General features: G+C 49.6%; 1 protein-coding gene across 1 annotated transcript; it reads left to right on the top strand.

Moving 5' to 3' along the window:
• Positions 1-9,875: 9,875 nt before the first annotated feature.
• LOC310746071 (uncharacterized protein) lies at positions 9,876-16,555 on the top strand. Its single transcript, XM_083579771.1, has 2 exons — positions 9,876-10,076; positions 13,013-16,555. Exon 2 carries the CDS (start codon positions 13,032-13,034, stop codon positions 14,733-14,735), a length of 1,704 nt encoding a protein of 567 aa, XP_083435897.1. The 5' UTR covers positions 9,876-10,076; positions 13,013-13,031; the 3' UTR covers positions 14,736-16,555.
• The last annotated feature ends 4,165 nt before the right edge of the window (positions 16,556-20,720 follow it).

The raw sequence follows: 20,720 nt of genomic DNA, 5'->3' as shown, positions 1-20,720 counted from the left end.
GGAAGATTTTGCAATGCTCCGTCCGGGCAACGGAGACGCGCCTCCCCCGCCGCGCGGCACTTTCACTTTCACCTTCCTCTTCGAAGTTCATCTCGTGCTTCTTTGAAGCGCAGGAAACAATTAAAACGTGTTCAAGGCTGTCCGGGAACAGTAGCAGCCGTGGCTGAGTCCAGCAGACAATCCAGAAGATAAAGGATTTGGCAGACTTCGTCGCCCTCTGCTCTTATAAACAGGGATGAGAACCCAGAAGTGCCTTAAAATTAAAGTCACAGGCGGGGGTCAGCGACCTTTTTCAGCTGTGGGCCCGTCCACCGTCCCTCAGACCATGTGGGGGACCAGCATATTTTGGGGGGGAAAGGAACGAATTCCTCTGCCCCACAAATAACCCAGAGATGCATTTTAAATAAAAGGACACATTCTACTCATGTAAAAACACGCTGTTTCCCGGACTGTCCGTGGGCCGGATTGAGAAAGCAATTGGGCCACATCTGGCCCAGGGGCCTTAGGTTGCCGACCCCTGGTCACAGGGATGTGCAGGGCTTCTTGGCTCTGAGAGGGGAAAGACCCCGATCCCCTTCCCCTGTGCCAGCTAAGAAAGCAGTGGGTGCTCTGAGGTTGGGGGGGGGCGGATAGGGAGGGAGGGTCTTATGGCGTGTACCAACCCTCCCCCCCCAGCCACAAAGTTCACTGGGTGACTTGGGCTCCATCACTCTCTTTTCTTAAACAAATATTTTTATTCATTTTTCTCTTATCATCAAAAATAAATCATAATCATGTACACATAGAATTCTCTGAATCCCCAGACTTTCCTCCACCCCGCCCTGGTTTCCATCGTTATGCTGGGATTTTTTGCCTACGTGCTGTTTGATGCAGCTTCCCACAAAAGCAATTAAGAAGTTGGCGGAAGGCCAAGAAGACCGAGCAGAGGGAGTTCTTCTGCTTAGAGATATGGGGCCTCTGCTATTGGTCAAGGTCTCCACATAGGCATGATGGCTCATGACCTTCCTTGTTCGTTAGGTTGTTGGTCAGTAGTGTTCTGAGAGTCGTTTGGAGTTTGTTAAGAGAGAAATCCGTATCTGTATCTTGTATAGAGTAACTTGTAAACGGTAAGGGTAAAGGGACCCCTGACCATTAGGTCCAGTCGTGGACGACTCTGGGTGTCTTCTAAAGGTTATATAGTTACTCATCTCCTTGTCATCTGATGGGAGGGCGTTCCTCAGGGTGGGCGCCACCACCAAGAAGGCCCTCTGCCTGGTTTCCTGTAACTTTGCTTCTCGCAATGAGGGAACTGCCAGAAGGCCCTTGGTGCTGGACCTCCGGGCAGAATGATGGGGGTGGAGATGCTCCTTCAGGTCTACAGGGCTGAGGCTGTTTAGGGCTTGAAAGGTCAGCACCAACACTTGTGCTTGGAAACGTACTGTAGGTCTTTCGGGACCGGTGTTATGTGTTCTCGGTGGCAGTCAGTTAAGTATTTCTATTGTTTTACTTGATCCAGGGGGACAGCTGCCCCCCTGCCCCTGCCCTTGGCTATGCCTATGCTTGCAATGCAGAATTTTTTCATCCAATGTGGGGCTCAGCCTAGGACCCCGGGAATCTTGTGCCCTACCAACTCAGCTGGTGATCCCGTGGATCTGGGGTCAATGGCAGAACCTTTAGCAGCCCCAGGGAGGAACTAATGCAGCCCCATTATCAGTCTTGCACCTGTAGCTGTGCTCTCCCCCACCTCATTTAATTTCTGCTCTGTTTTCACTCCGTGGTCTTCCTGCTCCCATCTGAAATTCAGGTTTCAACCTGCTCTGTAGGAAAATGAGCCACGCCGGTCCAGTTAAACTCTCCACACTCAACCAGCTATATAAAAAACAAACAAACCCACACACTGCCATCCAACTTTTTATTTGAATAGCTTCTCGAAATAGGTGTGTTTCCAGGAAGGAGACCAAGGAAGCGGGTTCTGAAAGGGAGTGGTGACAAGTGGTTGGAGGTAAACACACCTCCCTCCGTGTTTGGCTGTTTGCCCCCCACCCCAGAGCCAATCAGGGTGCTTAGAAATACGGTAAGTTGTTTTAAAAAACTTGTGAATTTTTGTTGTCCCTTTCTCATCCCCGACACAGGGACTTTTCAGTGACTCATAGCCTGTGCGCACACAGAAAATAATGCTTTTAGTTTCACCCAGGCCAGAAGGGCAGCCAGTATTTGTGCTGGCGGGGCGGGGCGGAAACCCAGCTGTCATTATCCTCTGTCTGGCTCTGCCTAGCAGATTCAGAATGAAATGTCTCAACAACAGTTGTTTTAAATTGCTTTTTCTTTTCTTTTTACCCCAAGTGCTCAGAACAACTTGCCCAAATCTTTCTACAATTTATATTTTTTGTTAAGTATTTTCATTCTTTTATTTGATTTAGGGGGGGCAGCTCCTCAACCCCCTGTGTAATGGTTCTAGGGGTTGCTCGTGCGTAAACCGGTACAACACCTGACTGGGTTGCCTGAGTGAACCTTTTCTGTCCAGACAGCCACTCACCTGTGGCTGCCTCAATCGCTGGCAGAATCCGTCAGTGGGCGTTTCTTAAACTTCTTCCAGCAAAGAAGCTCTTTGACGCCTAGTCTCCTCCTACTCTCCCTGCACGGAAACCTTCTGCGCAAGGAGGGCGTAGGCAGCGGAGGACCCTTACTCTCCCCGCTGGTCCCTGGCAAGGAGTCCTGGGACCGCCTCGCCGATTCCCCCATCTGCCCCCCTTCTCCACTGGTGCTACGCTGATTCTCTTCCCCAGAAGAAGGGCTGCCTCTCCCCATCCCGGGGCGCTCTCTGGGACCCCTCCGGAGCCCGCTCTCTCCCTCCGGCCCTGATGGCAGTTCCCTGACATCCACCTCCTCCCCAGGACCCCACCCCACCACGATTTTCCGATACCACCTCCTCTCTCTCCTCGGCCGACGATGTGGGGAACCCCCTGAAGGAGCTGTCATCATCTCCTGAGGATTCAAAACCAGCCTCCCATCCACTCGGATCTCTTCCCACTGTTTGAACCTCCCAATCTGATTCTTCTCCCTCGGACACCTCCCCTCCCTCCTCTTCGGAGGCAGGAAAACCCACAAAGTCCCCTTCGTCGCCTGTGGGTCCAAATTCTTCCTCCCAGAATCTAGCTAGTGGTTTTGGCTTATTTGGGAACAAACTGTGGAATTCTTCTACCATATACCCGTCACTGATTGATTCAGCGGGGACCCACGTGTTTTCCGACCTAGGTTCTCCCTCCCAGGCTACCAAGTACTCTACCTGGCGACCTCGCCACCTTGAATCGAGTATTTCCGTGGCCTGGTTACAGTGTTCCCTCTCCTCTACCCGCGGGTGGGTGGTAACCCCTCCCTTCCATCCCGGGAATTCCCGCCCCTCCCTGTAAGGTGAAAGTAGGGACCTATGGAACATGCTGTCAGGCAACTTGAGTTTAAATGCCACTGGGTTTACCTGCTGTATTACCTCAAAAGGTCCCAGCCGCCTCGGCTGCAACTTCTTGCACCCTCCCTTTAGGGGTAACCCTTGGGATGACAACCACACCCGGTCTCCCACCCGTATGGCCTCCCCCTCCTGACGGTGCCTGTCTGCCTGCCTCTTGTAAACTTCCTTGGCCCGCTCCAAGTTCAACCTGAGTTGCTGGTGCAAGGCCTCCATTTCCTCCACAAATTGCTCAGCCACGGGTACACTCCATCCTTCCTCCCCCCGCCCCGGGAAGCCCCTGGGGTGACACCCGTAATTGGCCATGAAAGGGCTCATTCCCGTGGACACGTGTTCAGCATTATTGTACGCAAATTCAGCCAAAGCTAATTTCTCTACCCAGTCGTTCTGTCTCTCGCTGACATAGCAGCGTAGGTATTGCTGGAGTATACCGTTCGCTCTTTCTGCTTGTCCGTTGGTCTCTGGGTGTCTCGCCGTTGAGAAGCTCACCTCGACCTGTAGCAAGCTCATGAGCTTCCTCCAGAACCTGGAAGTAAATTGTTTCCCGCGATCCAAGATAACCCTCAAGGGAGTCCCATGTAGTCTAAAAATGTGATCCACAAACAGCCTGGCTGTCTCCTCTGCCGTTGCTGCATGTGAGCAAGCTACGAAATGGCACATTTTCGTCAGTAGATCGACTACTACCATGACCGCTGTCTTCCCCCTAGACTTGGGCAGATCTGTCATAAAATCAATGGACACCACCTCCCAGGGCTTTCCCGGTGTAAGTAGGGGTTCCAGTAACCCTGCGGGGGCCGCCCTTTCCCCCTTAGCTCTCTGGCATCGGTCGCACCCTCGTACATATTCTCGTATGTCTTCCCTCACCTTTGGCCACCAGAACTGCCTGGTGACAAGTAGCATGGTCTTGTGCTGTCCAAAGTGCCCAGCTGTTGGGTTGTCGTGGAGTTGCCTAAGTACCTTCCCCCTCAACGTCTCCCCCGGTACATACAGTGCCCCCTTATAGTACAGTAGCCCTTCCTTTTCCTCAAACCCTCCATTGTCTTCCTTTCCGTCCCTGAGTTCCCTGATCTTGGCCTGAGCAAACTCATCGTCTCTGGTGAGCCCTGCCAGTTCTCGTTTCCCAACCAACGTTCCCCCCCACACCCACCGGTCCTCGGGGAACACGTGCCTGGTCTCTGGTGGCCCCTCCCCTTCCATGTACTCTGGTTTCCTGGAGAGAGCATCTGCCCTTACGTTTTCCTCTCCCGGCACATATCGAATCTCGAAGAAGAACTTGGCGAACTCCTGGGACCATCTGATCTGTCTCTGGTTGAGCACTCGTGCGGTCCGCCAGTATTCCAAGTTCTTGTGGTCCGTTCGGACTGGATTTTGTGCCGCGCCCCTATCAACAGATGTCTCCATTGCCGAAATGCCGCATAGATCGCAAGCAATTCTCGGTCATACACCGTGTAGTTTTGCTCCGACTTGCTCAGCTTCCTAGAGAAAAAGGCACACGGCCTCCAGTTCTGCTTGGCCCCGGGCTGCAAAAGTACCACCCCAACCGCGCGGTCGGACGCGTCCGTCTCCAGTCTCATGGGCTTCTCCGGATCCACATGCAGGAGCTGCTCCTCCGAGGCGAACGCCTTCTTCAGCTTTTCAAAGGACTGCTGCGCATCCTCTGTCCATGCGAACTTCTTTTTGCTACTAAGACAATCCGTAATGGGTGCTGTCAAGTGAGCAAAGTTCTTTATGAACTTCCTGTAGAAGTTGCTGAAGCCTAGGAACCTCTGCACATCCTTTCTGTTTTGGGATGCTTTCCATTCCAGCACTGCCTTCACCTTGCCCAGATCCATGGCTAGTCCTTTGTCGGACAACCTGTACCCCAGGAACTCGACCTCCCTGGCGTGGAATTGGCATTTTTCCAGCTTGACCCACAACTGATGCTTCTTCAATCTCTGTAGCACCTCCCTGACATCTCTGACATGTTGCGTTTCATTGTCCGAATAGATCAAGACGTCATCCAAAAAGGCTACGCAATTCTTGTACAGCAGGGGCCCCAACACATGGTGCATGAAGGCTTGAAAGCAGGCGGACCCCAATTGTAATCCAAATGGCATGACTAAGTACTCAAAAGCCCCCAGGGGGGTGAACATGGTCGTTTTCCATTCGTCTCCCTCCCTTATCCTAATCAGATTATATGCTCCCCTGAGGTCCAGCTTGGTAAAAATCTTTCCTCACCTCACACGTGTCAAAATATCGTCGATCCTGGGCATTGGGAAAGTTACGGGTTCTGACACCAGGTTTACGGCCCTGTAATCCACAACTAATCTGGGCTGATTAGTCTCTTTTTTTGTCCACAAAGAACACGGGACTGCACCCCACCGCCTTGGATTCCCTTATGAAACCCCTCTTCAGGTTCTTGTCAATAAACTGCCACAACTCCTGCATCTCCCGGTCGGACATGTCATACAGCTTACCCACCGGTAACTGAGCCCCTGGAAGCAGGTTGATTTGGCAGTCAAATGGTCTGTGGGGGGGGGCAGTCTGTCTGCCTCCCTCTCGCTGAAGACCTCCTTCAAATCTGCATATTGCGGTGGCACCTCCCTTTTTTGCTCCAGGGCCGCCCCAGCCACCTTGGCCACAGTCATCCTTGGTTCCTTCCCTCCCAGACGGTGTTCTAAGCAGTAAGCTGACCCAAAGGTGACCGACCGCTGATGCCATGACACTACTGGGTCATGTATTGCCAGCCAGCTCATTCCCAGTATTATTGGGGGTCCTGCCAGCGTGGCCACATGAAAGGCTATGGTTTCTGTGTGCCTGGAGACACTCATTCGTATTGGCGGTGTCTGGTGTGTCACTTCCCCTCCCAGGAGTTCCCTGCCATTGATGGTGTTCACCTGCAAGGGAAAATCTAGTGGCAACAGGTGGAGCTGATGCTCCAGAGCGAAGTCTCTGCTGAAGAAATTACACAAGCTGCCAGAATCCAGCAGCCCCTCCACTTTGACGGGGTGCCCATTTGGGAGTTCTAGCACCACCTCTATGGCTATAGCTGCTCTGGGTGGGTCAGGCTGGGGCACTTCTATTGGTTGCTGGCCTGGCTGCTGCCCCCGCTGGTTGGCAGCCAGACTTTGTCGTTTCCCTGCACCGGCCCCTCCTCCCCCTTCTCGTCTTGGCCTGTAGTCCCCATCATGCCTTGCCAGGCTTTCCGTTGAGGGCAGACCCTTGCAAAATGTCCCGGTTGCTGACAGAGGAAACACTTCTTGGTAGTTTTCCACTCCTTCCCCTCCCTCTTCCGGCCTCCGCCAGCGTTTGAAACTTCGCGCGCGCCATCAGTTTCCATCGGCTCCGCCGCCCGGGAAGGCTCCCTCGGCATCTCCGGAATGCGGCTGCCATGGAAACGTTCTCCCCTTATCTCCCGCTTCTCCCGAGACCACGCTTCCTGGCGTACTCCGATCGCCAGCACAGCCTTTGTGAGTTCATCCATTGACCGCGGGCGGGGCGCTCGGGACAGCTCGTCTTTCACTCCAGGGTCCAAACCCGCATCAAACAACATTTGTATTGGTTCAGAGTCCAGATCCCACCCGAGCTTGTGGACTAACATCGCAAAACGCGACCAGTAGTCTCTGACGGACAGGCCCCCCTGCTTGCACCCCATCAGCTCCCTCCGTGTCACGCATTGCTCCACCTCGCTGGAGAACATCGCGTCCATCGCCTGGTAGAATTTCTTAAGATCTTTCAATGCATCATTCTGCGTCGCCATTAGGGGCCTGATCTATTCGCGCGCCCCATCCTGCAGATGTCCAACAATGTAAGCCACCCTCTCCCCGTCATCCGCAAAGTCATTTTTCTGCAAATCCAAAGCGTATTGAATTTCCGTTCGGAAGGCATTGTAGTCCTGGGGCTTTCCACCAAACTTATGTACCAGCCCCGGGACCTTCCTCCCTATCGGGGTGGCTCTGACCTGTTCATCCTGAGCCCATGTCTCCTCCAGCCACGCAGACAGGGTAGCGACATGCGCCTCCAGGTCTCGGTTCCTCTCGACCAGACCTCACACCATGGCTTCTTGCTCTGTCCCTCCGGCCGGCGTTGTTTGGCTCATCGTGCTGCCTCTCTGGGGCTGCGCACAAGCAACGTCAGGGACTGACAGATTGCTGTAATGGTTCTAGGGGTTGCTCGTGCGTAAACCGATGCAACACCTGGCTGGGTTGCCTGAGTGAACCTTTTCTGTCCGGACCGTGGCTGTCTCAATCGCTGGCAGAATCTGTCAGTGGGCGTTTCTTAAACTTCTTCCAGCAAAGAAGCTCTTTGACGCCTAGTCTCCTCCTACTCTCCCTGCACGGAAGCCTTCTGCGCAAGGAGGGTGTGGGCAGCGGAGGACCCTTACTCTCCCCGCTGGTCCCTGGCAAGGAGTCATGGGACCGCCTCGCCGATTCCCCCATCTGCCCCCCTTCTCCTCTGGTGCTACGCTGATTCTCTTCCTCAGAAGAAGGGCTGCCTCTCCCCATCCCGGGACGCTCTCTGGGACCCCTCTGGAGCCCGCTCTCTCCCTCCGGCCCTGATGGCAGTTCCCTGACACCCTGGCTACATCCATGGAGGGGAATGCATTTGAAAGATGAAAAGAAGGGAATGAGTGGGTATGTTTCACCTGAAAAAGAGAAGACTCAGAGGTAATGGGACAGTCATGTTTGACTAGCTGGAGCGCTGTCACTTAGACAAGAGGAGGGAATAGAAGCTTGGGGGGGGGTTTTGTTTATAATTTTTATTAAATCTTCTGTTTTACAATTTAGAATATTCATTTAAACAACCTTAAAATACTGATGACTTCTCTTCTTCTCTTCCCATGGTTCATTTTGCACAACATGAATCCCCACATATCTTATATAAATTAAACCATTCAGTATTCCATTATTACATCCATTAAAACTTATTTACATTGTTGAATTTATCTTAATGCTGCCACCTTTTTCAAGTGTACACAATTCCCCCCCCCAATACCTCCCAGTCTTCTTTAAATGTACAGTCATACCTTGAGCTGCTTTTGCTTCATGTTGCTTTTTTTCTGATTACAAATGCGGCAAACCCGGAAGTGTTTACTTCTGGGTTTGCCACTTCACAAATGCGTAGGAGTGACCTGTGCACTTTGTGCATGCGCAGGAGCAATCTGCGCAATTCGCACATGCGCAGGAGCACTATATCGTGCCACGCGCATGTGCAGCGCTCTACTTACGGACATTTTGGGGTGCGAACGGCACCCTGGAATGGATCGCGTCCGTAAGTAGAGGTACAACTATATGTTCTTCTTGTTCTCTTATTCTATATGTTAGGTCTGCAAGCTGCACATATTCCATCAGCTTAAAGTTGCCATTCTTCTTTGGTTGGGACCTCGCTCGTTTTCCATTTTGGGGCTAACAAAACATGGGCCGCAGTAGTGACATACAGAAATAACCTTTTTTGACACCTGGGAATTTCCGTCTGAATTATCCCCAACAAAAAGGACACTGGCTTTTTTGGAAAAGTGCTTTTAAACTTTTTTTTAATTCATTATAAATTATTTCCCAATACTCTTTTACCCTTGTACAGGTCCACTACATATGAAAGAACGTCCCCTCGACCTCATTGCACCTCCAGCACTTATCTGATTCAGCCTTATACATCTTAGCAAGCCTACTTGGAGTCAGATAACACCTGTAAATCATTTTAGATAATTCTCCCTCGGGGAATAACATGCTGTAAACTTCAGATTGCTCTTTCCGGAAAAAAGTTAATTTCTTGCTGCACCCAAGCCAATGGTTTCAAATTACAAGAAAGGTGATTCTTACTAGACATGAGGGAGAACTTCCTGGTGATAAGAGCTGGTCTCACCTTCATTGGAGGTTATTAAACTGAGGCTGGATTGCTTAGCTAAGATTCCTGCATGACATTGCAGGAGTTGGGTACCTTTTAACTCTTCAGTTCTGTGATTCCACGACAGGGGAGGTGGGATCAGGGACGAAGGAAGGTGGGCGGTGGGGGTGGATTGCCCTGGGTGTCATCACTGAGGGGGGTGACATTCGGTTCGCCGCCCGCCTGCCCACGACTCCCAAGTCTACCCCAACCCATTGGGGGAAGGAGCAGAGCTGTGCTGCCTTACCGGCAGCCTTCCCCTGTTCCCCCATCATTTTGACAGCTCAAGGGAGGTTTGGGAGTTGCGGGTGGGTGGCATGCCATTGCCCCCCACTCCTGGGCTGCTTCCTTGGGAAGGAAAGCCTCCTCCAAGCTGTCAAAAGGAAGAGGGAAGGGAGGAAGGCTGCTGGCCAAGTGGTGCATCTCCCTCCCCACTGCCGCCCAGGAAACAGCCCGCCATGGGTGGCTTGCTCAGCCCCCACGGGCATCTCGCCCCCTGGGACGCTTGCCCTGCCCCCATGGCCCCGCCCCTGGGTGCCAGAGCAGCTAGCTCCGCCTCTGGGTGGCATGCATGATTCTGCAGACAGCCACCCATAATAACCAGGGCAATGAGGACTCTGGAGGAACTGGGTGGGGTGTGCAGTGGGAAGGGTATTTAAGTAGGCCAGGAGAAGCAAACAGCAGGAGCCAGGAACCACAAAGAGCAGAGGAGAGCGCGATTTCTCCTCTCAGCTTTCACCAGGACCCTGGAAATCTGGAAAAGAGAGAAAAGGTGAGATTGGAGCTGCTGCAGGGTGATTGCGTGGGAATGGGATGTTGGCATCTGTCTGTCTCAAGAGACAATGGAGAAGTGGGGAAGATGGTTGTGCTGCTTTTTTTATATATTGCTCTTTGTTAGAAAATCTGGTAACAATTTGCCAGGTTTGTTTCCTTTTCCAAAGAAACACTGTCTTACAAACCTCAGTTTTTTTTCTGTTTGAGCACAGTTTATGAGATCATATTGTTTTCTTAATACCTCTAATTTTCTATAATGTTTTTGTAGAGCAACCCCCACAGCTGCTCAGTTTGGACCATAAGTTGCCTTCTCCCTTTGCTTATTTTAATGATCCCTTTTGAATTATTTGACCTCTCATTATTGCTTTTGAAGCCTCCCATACAGTAGTTTCTACCAGCTTTACAGAAAGATTAACATGGAAATGTTAGTTAAATATAAATTAAAAGGAAAAACAAAATGCAACCACGAAAACTGCAATTTTTACTGCAGGACCAGCACAGAGAGGGCTCTCTCTCTCTCTCTCTGTTAGTTGCCACTGAAGTCCCTCCAAAAACTTTGAAAATAAGCCCAAGAGTCCCAAATCCTAGCAGCAAGTGAAAATACGTGTGGACATGTGACTCGGTTAAGAAACAAGCAGAGACAGACAGGAGGATAAGAGACTGCAGCCAACATGGTCTATTCAGGGGCAGAGGAAGGGGGTGTGGTGGGGGTGGATCGCCCCGGGTGTCTCCGCTGTCAGGGGGAGCTGCGCTGCTTTGCCAGTGGCATTCCCCCCTTTCCCCTTCGTTTTGCCAGCTGGGGGAGGCTTAGGAGTCGCAGGCGGGCAGCGCACTAAATGTCCGCCATCGGTGGCTCATTCCACCCGTGAGCAGCTTGCTTCGCCCCCGGCTGCACGGCGCATTTACTGCTCCGTGCACCTGAGCAGCTATCCCGCACCTGGGAGGGCACCAGTGTAATCTGGTGAACCGGGTTCGCGTCTCCGTTCCTCCACATGCAGCTGCTGGGTGACCTTGGGCCAGTCACACTTCTTTGAAGTCTCTCAGCCCCACTCACCTCACAGAGTGTTTGTTGTGGGGGAGGAAGGGAAAGGAGAATGTTAGCTGCTTTGAGACTCCCTCGGGTAGTGATAAAGCAGGGTATCAAATCCAAACTCAGCACAAGATATTATGGGCCGTCCCGTAAATCCACTGGATGAAATAGCAGAAGAACGTTGCCTCAGGAGAGTGGGGAAAATTCTCAGGGATGATTATTCACACCCCGGCCGGCACTTTCTTGCTCTCCTGCCCTCAGGCAGAAGATGTAGAAGCATGATTAGTCGCACCAACAGGGTAAAGAACAGCTTCTGTCCGTGGGCAGCTGGGCTGCTGAATGAAAAGAGAAGAACAGGGCAACTGACTTTCAGGTTTGGTGGGTGTGCGTCAGTAAACAAGGGGAATTAAGACGAAGAAAGCTGAGTGGGGGGTGCTCGAGTAATCTCACTGTATACAAGTTGTACAAGTGAAAATAAAGTATTTCAATTTCAATTTCTTCTCTACTGCTGGGTCTATTCTGCTGCTGCCAACTTGCTGCATGAGCATGGGATTGCTTCTCTCTGCCTCTCACTCCCGGCATGTCCCCCTCTGTCTGAAAGTAAACTCTGAAACACCCCTCCCAAGACACACAAAAGAATGTTTTCCAGTTTCCGACATTCAATATTTCTACATGAGTTGGGTAGCTGGGGAGAGGGACTCTGTAAACAGAGGAAGAGAGCAGTAAGCAAAGAGCAATTCGTCCATATCTTTAGACGACTGAGATTAGGAAGGCCAACCCACATCATTGCCCTTGGAGAAGACAAGGAAATGATTTTTAAGAGGTGACCTGAGCACCTGGCAAAGTGTATTTGGAAACAGAAAGAAGAGGCTAATTGGTGTCAGGGTGTAGATGCAAGAATAAATGTTTGGTTATTTGCTTTTTGCAAAGCAAGGGTGCAGCGGCAGTACACACCTACACACTCTGGCCAAAGAACAACAGCCCAGGATCCAAAAACCTCTTTGCTAATAGTTAACATTTTAAATTCCGGGTGTCAACCATAGCATCTCAGCTGGCTGCAAGCCAGAGGGCCTGGTTGAGAGTCCAGCTCTCACTGCGAATGAGCCCTGTGGTCATGTTGGGCCTAACCCTTGTCACCTCACAAGTAGACTAGTGGATACTTGGTGAGACCAGAAGCCTTCTTGGAAAGGGTGGCTTCCATATGGATAGGGTTCAGAATGCAACATGGTGGCTAAGACATAACATAGCAGTGGGGGCTAGATTTCACCTCTGCCCTTGGTTACCCCCAAGTGATGGGAATCAAGTCTGTTTCGTTCTGAACAATTTGGTTCCTTCAGCACCACAGCAGAGACTTTGGGGCGGGGGATGTGTGAGTTATGTTACTTTGGGGTGAGTGGGATGATGGCATTTGGGTCTCCCATATGCTCCAAATCATAGAATCAGAGAATTGCAGAGTTGGAAGGGTCCCGGTCCTCTGCATTACTGGAATCACACCTGAATGTTCCGACTTGGGACAGTCCTGATTTTGTTTGTTTGTTTCTTTGATAACTGAGAAATTCTTACCCGAGATATGCACCCAGGTTCTAACTGGTAACTCAGAGCAGGGATTTTAGTGTGGCTGCCTCTGATCTGTGGAACAGCATTTCTGTCAAGATAGGACAGGCACCCAGAAAAAAATAGAAGACATTTTTCTGTTCCAACAAGTTTTTGCCTTGACAGTCTGCTTGGCACTGGGTTTTTTATTTTGTAAGTTGCTACTATTTGTTTTAGAATATTTTTGAACTGTTTTTATTACATTTTGTACTTTTTCCTGAGACGTGTGTCGAAAGCAATAAAATCATAATGATAGGAAGAAGAGTACATTTATTTTTCTAATGCATGTGTTTATCTTTTAATTGTGACAGCAAGTTTGTTAAAAAGAAGATGGCGTCTTCCAGAACACAGGAAAGAAGTAAAATCAAACCACCTCAGAAATATCTCAAAGAAAGTATCCTTGTAGAAAGGGGTGAACCTTCTGTTTATGCATTAAAACTGAAAAGGGCGTCTGAAACGTCTCCAAAGTACCATCTAGGCAAAGAGAACTTGCAGATCGCCAACAAAGTGATCATGATGATGGGAGCGTCTGGATCAGGGAAAACCACTCTCATCAATGGGATGATCAACTACATCCTGGGCGTGCAATGGGGAGATGAATTCCGGTTCAAACTTATTGATGAAGTGACCGGCAGAAACCAAGCAGAAAGCCAGACATCCGAAGTGATGGCTTATGTGGTGAACTATCAAGAGGGTCTCAAGATCCCTTGCTCCCTCACTTTTGTTGACACTCCAGGATTCGGAGACACGAGAGGAATAGAACAGGACAAAAAGTTAGTGGAGAAGATCCGGGAGTTTTTCTCCATTCCAGGAGGCATTGACCATATCGATTGTGTCTGCTTTGTGGTCAAGGCTTCCACAAACCGCTTAACAGCAGCCGAGAAATACGTCTTTGATTCCGTGCTCTCCATCTTTGGGAAAGATATCAAGGAGAACATCCAGTTCCTGATCACCTTTGCAGATTCACAGACTCCCCTGGTCCTTGAGGCCATTAAGACGGCCAACGTTCCATGCACCAAAGATGGCAAGGGGAACCCCGTGCATTTCAAATTCAACAATTCCGCCCTGTTTGCCAACAACGTCGTGGGGGGCGGGGAGAGCCCTAACTTTGACGAAATGTTTTGGAAAATGGGTTTGATCAGCATGAAGACCTACTTTGACTCACTAAGCAAACTGAACGCGAGGAGTTTGTCTTTGACGAAGGAAGTTCTCAGGGAGCGGAAAGAGTTGGAGACGGTTGTGCAGGGCCTGCTGCCCCAGATCAAAACCGGGCTGGTCAAACTGGAAGAACTGAAGGAAACGGAACAAATCCTTGACCAGCACAAAGCTGACATGGCGGCCAACAGAGATTTTGAGTATGAGTTCCCAGTCACCGTCAAAGTGAAGCAAGATCTCTCTGGAGCTCATCAATATGCAACCAACTGCAAGAACTGTGAGGTCACCTGCCACTATCCTTGCTGGCATACCTGGGACCTGCTGAACCGCTTTTGCTCCGCTATCAGTTTCTTCTCAGGAAAATGCAACGTTTGTCCTGGCAAGTGCTCAGCCAGTGACCACTGCAACCAGGATTACCAATTTAAGGACGAAATAAGGAAAGAGAAGAAGACATATGCGGAGCTGAAGAAAAAGTACGAGTACGCCTGCCATGGGGTTATGACAGCGGAGGAGCTGATTTTGCACCTCAGCCAGGAGTACATCGAGGTAAGAGAAAATTTGTTCGAAAACATCGAGAGAGCGTCTCAAAGCCTGCGGCGCCTGCAGGAAATTGCCCTGAAGCCCAACCCGCTCTCCACTCCAGAATACATCGACATGCTCATTGCGTCCGAAGAGGAGGAACGCAAGCTTGGATATCAGAAAAGGATTCAGTTGCTGAAGGACGTGAAGAAAGAAGCAGAGATCATACAGAAGATTGCAAATAAGGAGGCTCTGCTGCCAGAGGAGGAGGAGATGATGAGCGAACGGGGGGAGAAAAGCAAATTCCGCTTGATAGCCAGATATTGGAAGAGAAGGGCGATGAATATTCTCCCTAAATGAAGGGGCAACACAACAGCTCCTGTTCAGCCTTAGATCTCTGTATAAGCACCCCCCCATATCCTTTTCGCTAAGTGCAGGGACTCTGAGGCTGGATCTACACTGACCTGTTTAATGTTATTAGAACGATATCAGATATATTGTTCTAAAACGTCACAGGGCAGACTTGGAAAAATAAAGTGTTTCTTACCTCCATCAAAGCGCTGTCTCCCTACTGCTACTCTTCCTCTCTGTAGGCGGAGAAGAGATGCAGAATCTCTTCCTTCCCCCTCCAGATTGCACATTTAATTAGGGGTTAAACCACCCCCCACTTAAACATTAGCTCTGTCCCTGAACTGATCTGGGGCTGGATCTGGGGTGCTTGACCCCTGGCCTGACTGATCCAGGGGAGATCAGGGTGACTCTGCACAGCCCTAATGGTTAAACAGCTCATGCTTTCTTAATATTTAGGATAATTTACTATATATCTGGAAAAGCTTTTAACTAGTTGGAATCAGTGGAAGTTGTTTTTTGGGGGGGAGGGAGGGACAAGTAAAAGTAGAATTGCATAATAATTAAACAATATTAGTTTTGCATGTCGTGATTATGCTCTGCCCCCACAGCCGGAGGCAGCAGTTCTTCTGAATAGCAGGTGCTGGAAGCTGCAGGAGGGGAGAGCACTGGTCTTGCGTTCGAGTCCTGCCAGGGGGCTAAACCTTCAGGAGAACAGGATGCTGAACTAGATGGGCCGTTCTCTCCCCCTCCCTCTCTCCCTCTCTCTCTCTTTCTCTCTCTCTGCAATGTTAATATTTTATTGAAATAATTTCAGGTATAAAAAAATAAAGTGATACAGAGAAAAAAGGGGAAAGGGGGGGATAACAAAGATGTGTAAGAAAAAAGAACAATATACAAAAATGCAATGCAATATACTCTCAAACATTCTTATATAAATTGATACAGGGTCGTTATTATAATACACATGTAGATGTTAATAGCCATAAACTTATTCCAGATGTTGTCATGTTTATCCAAACAATGTCTAGCAGTGAAAAATGGATTGCAGAGATGGAATATAACATCAAATGGACTTGTGTGTGTAAAGTAAAATTAAAAGGGGGGGAGGGTGAGAAGCTCTATTCTACAAAAGGTTTATGATGGAAACTTAAGAGCGGACTCTTCCTCTTTATCATCCTCGGACTAAACTGAATTTAATTTAATTGGAAGTGAAGCTGTGAGCTTGCCAAAGAAGGTTCATTACTGAGTTATTTTAAGTTCGACAGCTTGCTCTACTCCCCGGGCTGAGAGAAAAATGGCGAAAACAGGATATTTTTTAGGGACACTATGATTTTTGCAGCTGCTGCTAATGTTGCAAAACACTGAAGCTCTGGACAGAGCAGTGGAGAACTTCTGAAACAACAGTGGGACACTAGCTCTGCCCAAGGCATGATGGAGAACAGCAACTGACAAAAGATAGACAATATATTACAAAGACAGGAAGAAACATCATGGACAGAATAACAAAAAGAACAAAGACAGAGTTTAAATGCTTCACCTGTAGGACTATAAATCATTGAATGTGTTAATGCGAATGGAAGTCGTTAAAATTGCATTTGGGGTATAAGGGTTTGTTTTTCTGACTGGAGTGTGGTGGAAATCTATAAGATTTTGGAACGCAGAAATAAAGTAAATCAAACCATCAATTCCAGCACGTGGGGGGGCACCTAAATTGTATAATTTGGCTTTTGAATGATTCGTATTATTAATGGTATTATAATGTGGCATAGTTATAATGAGGATTTTATTGGAATATTGTAATCGAAAACTAATACAAATGATTTTCCAAACCATGTCTTCGTCTGTAAGCAGCCCGTTCCTAAGAGGCGAGTGCTGTCATATTGTCAAGGCATTTATTACAGGGTCCCGGGTCTGGATTCTTCCCCTTCTTCCCTCTCTCTCTCCGGCCAGGCGTCTCTTTTGCTCTGTGCGCCCCCTGGAGGCGGGGGAGGGGGCTCTGCTCCCAGAGCATCTTCCTGGCCTCCCCCCCCGAAGAATAATTCTGGGGGTGCAGCAGGAGCGCAGCAACAGCCCCCGCCTCCCCCTGCTGAGTCTCTCGGGCAGACCTGGGGGGGGGGCTGAGGAGGACCAGTCCGGCTTGCAACTCGCATCCCAAGCAGCACCGCCAACCGATTCTGGGGTTTTAGAAAAACATGAACTTGGGCGGGAGCCGCTGAGAAACGGAGATATGGCCGCTGACTCGCACGAGGGCGGGGGTGGCGGGTGTACACGGGACTGGCTTAAGTTCCCACGTGCGCGTTTCTGCGCGCATGCAGGGGTTGAAGTGCAGCGAAATCTCCGCTTCCTGTCCTCTTTAGGAATCCAGCTCAACTCCTTTTAACCCTTGCAAAGCCGAGGGCACCGAGCCTGCCTCTCCCTCTCCATGCGCGCAGATTTCCTGCTTCTTTTTTCTTTATAAGATATTTATTGAAGTTTTACAAAAACATAAGTTTACAGAAATACAACAAAAAATAAGAAAAAGAAATAAGAAAAATAAAAATACAAAATACAAAAAACAAATAAATACAAAAAAATTAAAAGCAAATCCGTTTTTGTAACTTTAAACTCATTTAACTTGTTTCCTTGACTCCCTCACACCTCCCCTTTTTGTATTCCCATTTAAATAATCAAATCAGCAAATCCTTACCCTCTTTCATTTATCTTAACTCTATATCTTAACATATTATAACTCTATATTTTCATCCATTTATCAAATCATTTTTGCATATTCTTATTAACTTTGTTGCTAATGCCACTTATTTCCAATCCAAACATCATTTTAACATTCATTAATTTTACAATATTTCTGAAGATAGTCTTTAAATTTCTTCCAGTCTTCCTCCACCAACTCTTCTCCCAGGTTCAGATTTCCTGCTTCTGCCCCTGCGCTCAAGGGGCTGCCCCCTTCCCTCCCTCTGTGCCAAGGACTCTGCCCCAAGGAGCCCACATCGAAGCAGACTAACAGCAAGGGAGACGGGGGTGGCCATGGGGGGTTACCTTGGCTCTCCCCCCAAAGAGAGGCTCCAGGATCCCAAGGAAAGGCTGGGATGGAGAAGAGGCGGAAGTCTGCGCAGTGGCAGGAGGTGTCTTGGGCTCAGAAATGGCTCCATCAAGACACGCCCCCCCGGGGAAAAACCTCCAGCTCAGCGAGTGGGGGGGGGAGGATGGAGGGGGCGGCTTCCCAGACAGGAGATTGCCCCCCCCGAAAATAATCTCTCCCCCCCCCAGCGGATTTTCCTGCTTCTGCAGCCGCTTTTCATCCCAGGAAAATAGAGGAAGAAGTGTCCCATGCAAGGAATGAAACGCCCACGCGATCCTTTGGGTGGGGGAGACTCAAGGGGGGCACATGTGGAAGCCCCCCCCCCGGTTAGGAGAAAAGAAATGTCCATGCCTGCCTGCATGGGAGAGTAGGACTTACTTCTGAGTAAGCATGCATCGGATGGGGCTGCATAGCAGTGCTTCCAAAAGTGATGGGATCAGTGTGCGGATCTTACAAAATTAATGCCGTGCTCTTATAAATGCACAGGGATAAGTGCATTCACACATACAAGGGTTCACAAACCCCTGCGTGTAACTGCAGGTGATGCAATAGGAACCCTTTTGCTGGGAGTTTCCTGAAGGGATCTGCTTCACTTGGAAAGCCAAGAAAGAAAAGTGTTTGTGGATTCTGAACATGGCTGTCAACCTTTCCCTTTTTTAAGGGAAATTCCCTTATTCCGAATAGGATTCCTCCCAAGAAAAGGGAAAAGTTGACAGTTACGATTCTGAAAGCGGAGGAATTCTGGAGGAAGAATTAGAAGGAGCTGGGAGATCCTGCACAGGTGGAATCTCATGAAGAAGAGCAAGTCAGAATTATTGGGGCTGGACTTGTGTTGTTTTCTTTGCGAAAAGAAAGACTCGGGTTTCTAAAATATGGCTTATAAATTTCTAACCTGGAATGTGATGGACTAAATTTGAAATCCGAAAGGCATAAGATAACACATGTATTAAGAAAGCAGGAATGAGATTTAATAAGCTTGCAGGAGACCCACGTAAAAAGGACCCATGGAAAATGGTTAATCAGTAAAGCTTGAGGCCAATAATTTATGCCTTCAGATAAATCGAAAAAAGACATTGCCAGGAACGAATAAAAGTCCTGGTGTTAGGATTATACGCAGCAAATGAAAAGAAATCGGACTTTTCAATGCTGTGAGGGATGCAGGCAGTGGTGAAGGGGTTGTTTATACAGCCTTTCTAGAGAGAGAGAGAAGCTTGAAAAGCGAGAGATATGAAGAGAAATGAGGGCGAATTAGAAGAAATCGCCCGATAAACGAGGGAGCCCAGGGATACTGCAGCCTCCTTGGCGCCTAAAACTGAGGCGAGGCTCAGATTTCGAAAGGCGGGAGGTTGGGAAAAGGCGGGAAAAGTCGTTTCCCTCAGAGTCGCTGAGGGGAGGAAGCAGCGGGGGGAGGGGCTCCTCCTCTCTTGTCCCTCAGAGACACGCAGAGACACAACGGGGACCCTCTTGTGAGGGGAGCAGAAAGGAGGGCTCTCAGACAAAGGGGCGGCAGGGGGGTCTCTCTCTTTCTCCCCCCTCACAACCCCATTGCGTTCCTCTCATGGTGGAAGGCGTTGGAGAAAAGAAGCGACCATGCCTGCCTTCAAAGACTGAGGTTCTGTTTCAACCTCTGCTTGCAAAAGGTTTCAACCGACACCCAAAAGAAGCGGGTCCCTTCGGGGAATGGTTGATCTTGACAACCTGAGTTGCTGGAGACACTACGGATGAGACAAAGCAGATGTTGGACATGACAAGTGGGAATACGCCCTCAGAGGCGCCTTTCCTTGCTGGTGTTACAACTAAGTGAAGAACGTGTCAGAAGTCGGTGGTTTGCCTTGAAAGAGGGACAGATTTACAGTTGAGGTGACTCAAGATAACAAGGAGAAATAGCAGGTGGTAGCTGAAGAATGAGTGCACATGCTCAAACACTTCATGAATATTATAGAACACACGTCTGTGGAAGAAATGGCTAATTTGAATGATCAAGTAATTTATGTAACAGGTGGGAGAACATATTAAGGAGCAAAAATGAAGAAGGCCTTGCGGGAAGCCTGTAAAGTGCAATTTCTTAACTAATAGGAATTGGAGGAAGGAGGGATATTTGGACGGTCTTAGGTTAAAAATTATCTGTGATGTGAACTGGAATGCACACTCCCTCTTTCCAGCATGAGCTGGGGGGGGGGGGGTCTTTGCCCGTGCAGTACTGTGACTTCTTCTTTCACAGAGACATCTGAATCCCTCTGGGAAAGAGCCCCTGGACAGTTTTTGTCTAACAGCCCCCCCCCAAAAGCCCCACAGGCAGGCATGGAAGCGCAGGAAGGTGGGGAGAGGGATGGGGAAGGTGGGGGTGCATGTTGATAAGGGGGGCAGCCCCTCACCATGGGACTCTCCCTCCTGACTCCCAACGCCAGTTCAAAGCAAGAGGGACACCTGCCATCCTTTCCCTGTGTTTCCAGCCAGAAAACCAGTTTATACTGGGCTCCCAGAACCATCTGACCCCATTTCCCACCCCAGAGCAGGGCTGGACCAATCAGAAGCCTCTGCATTGGACAGCTGGCCAATCTGCTTTCTTTGCCCACTTTCCTGAGGGTATTTTCCTCCTGAGTTTCCCTCTTGGCTGCTCCCCTTCCCAGCTTCTCCTTCATTTCTCCTTCATTCTCTTCCTGTTCCTCTTTCCCCCATTGTTTTGGGGGTCAGCTGGGTTCCCCCCACCCCATGGCCAGGCAGGCCCAGGAGGAGCCCACAGAGGCGGCAGGGCCAGGATATGGCATTTCCCGCCCTTTTCTGAAATAGGCAGGAACACCATGTTGTATCTTCTGGAGGCCCCAGCCGCTCCCAGAGATGCCATGGCTCCCCCGTGGGCCACATGGGTCCCACACTCTCTGGGTTTCTCCTCCTGGCTGAAGGAGGGTGGCACC

This window comes from Podarcis filfolensis, assembly GCF_964270895.1.
Source record: "Podarcis filfolensis genome assembly, chromosome: 12".
Taxonomy (NCBI): domain Eukaryota; kingdom Metazoa; phylum Chordata; class Lepidosauria; order Squamata; family Lacertidae; genus Podarcis; species Podarcis filfolensis.
This window is presented reverse-complemented; position numbering and strand designations above follow the sequence as displayed.

Bases quoted from the DNA above. Each gene is read 5' to 3' on its own strand.
- LOC310746071 (XM_083579771.1), top strand. From the start codon at position 13,032: ATGGCGTCTTCCAGAACACAGGAAAGAAGTAAAATCAAACCACCTCAG.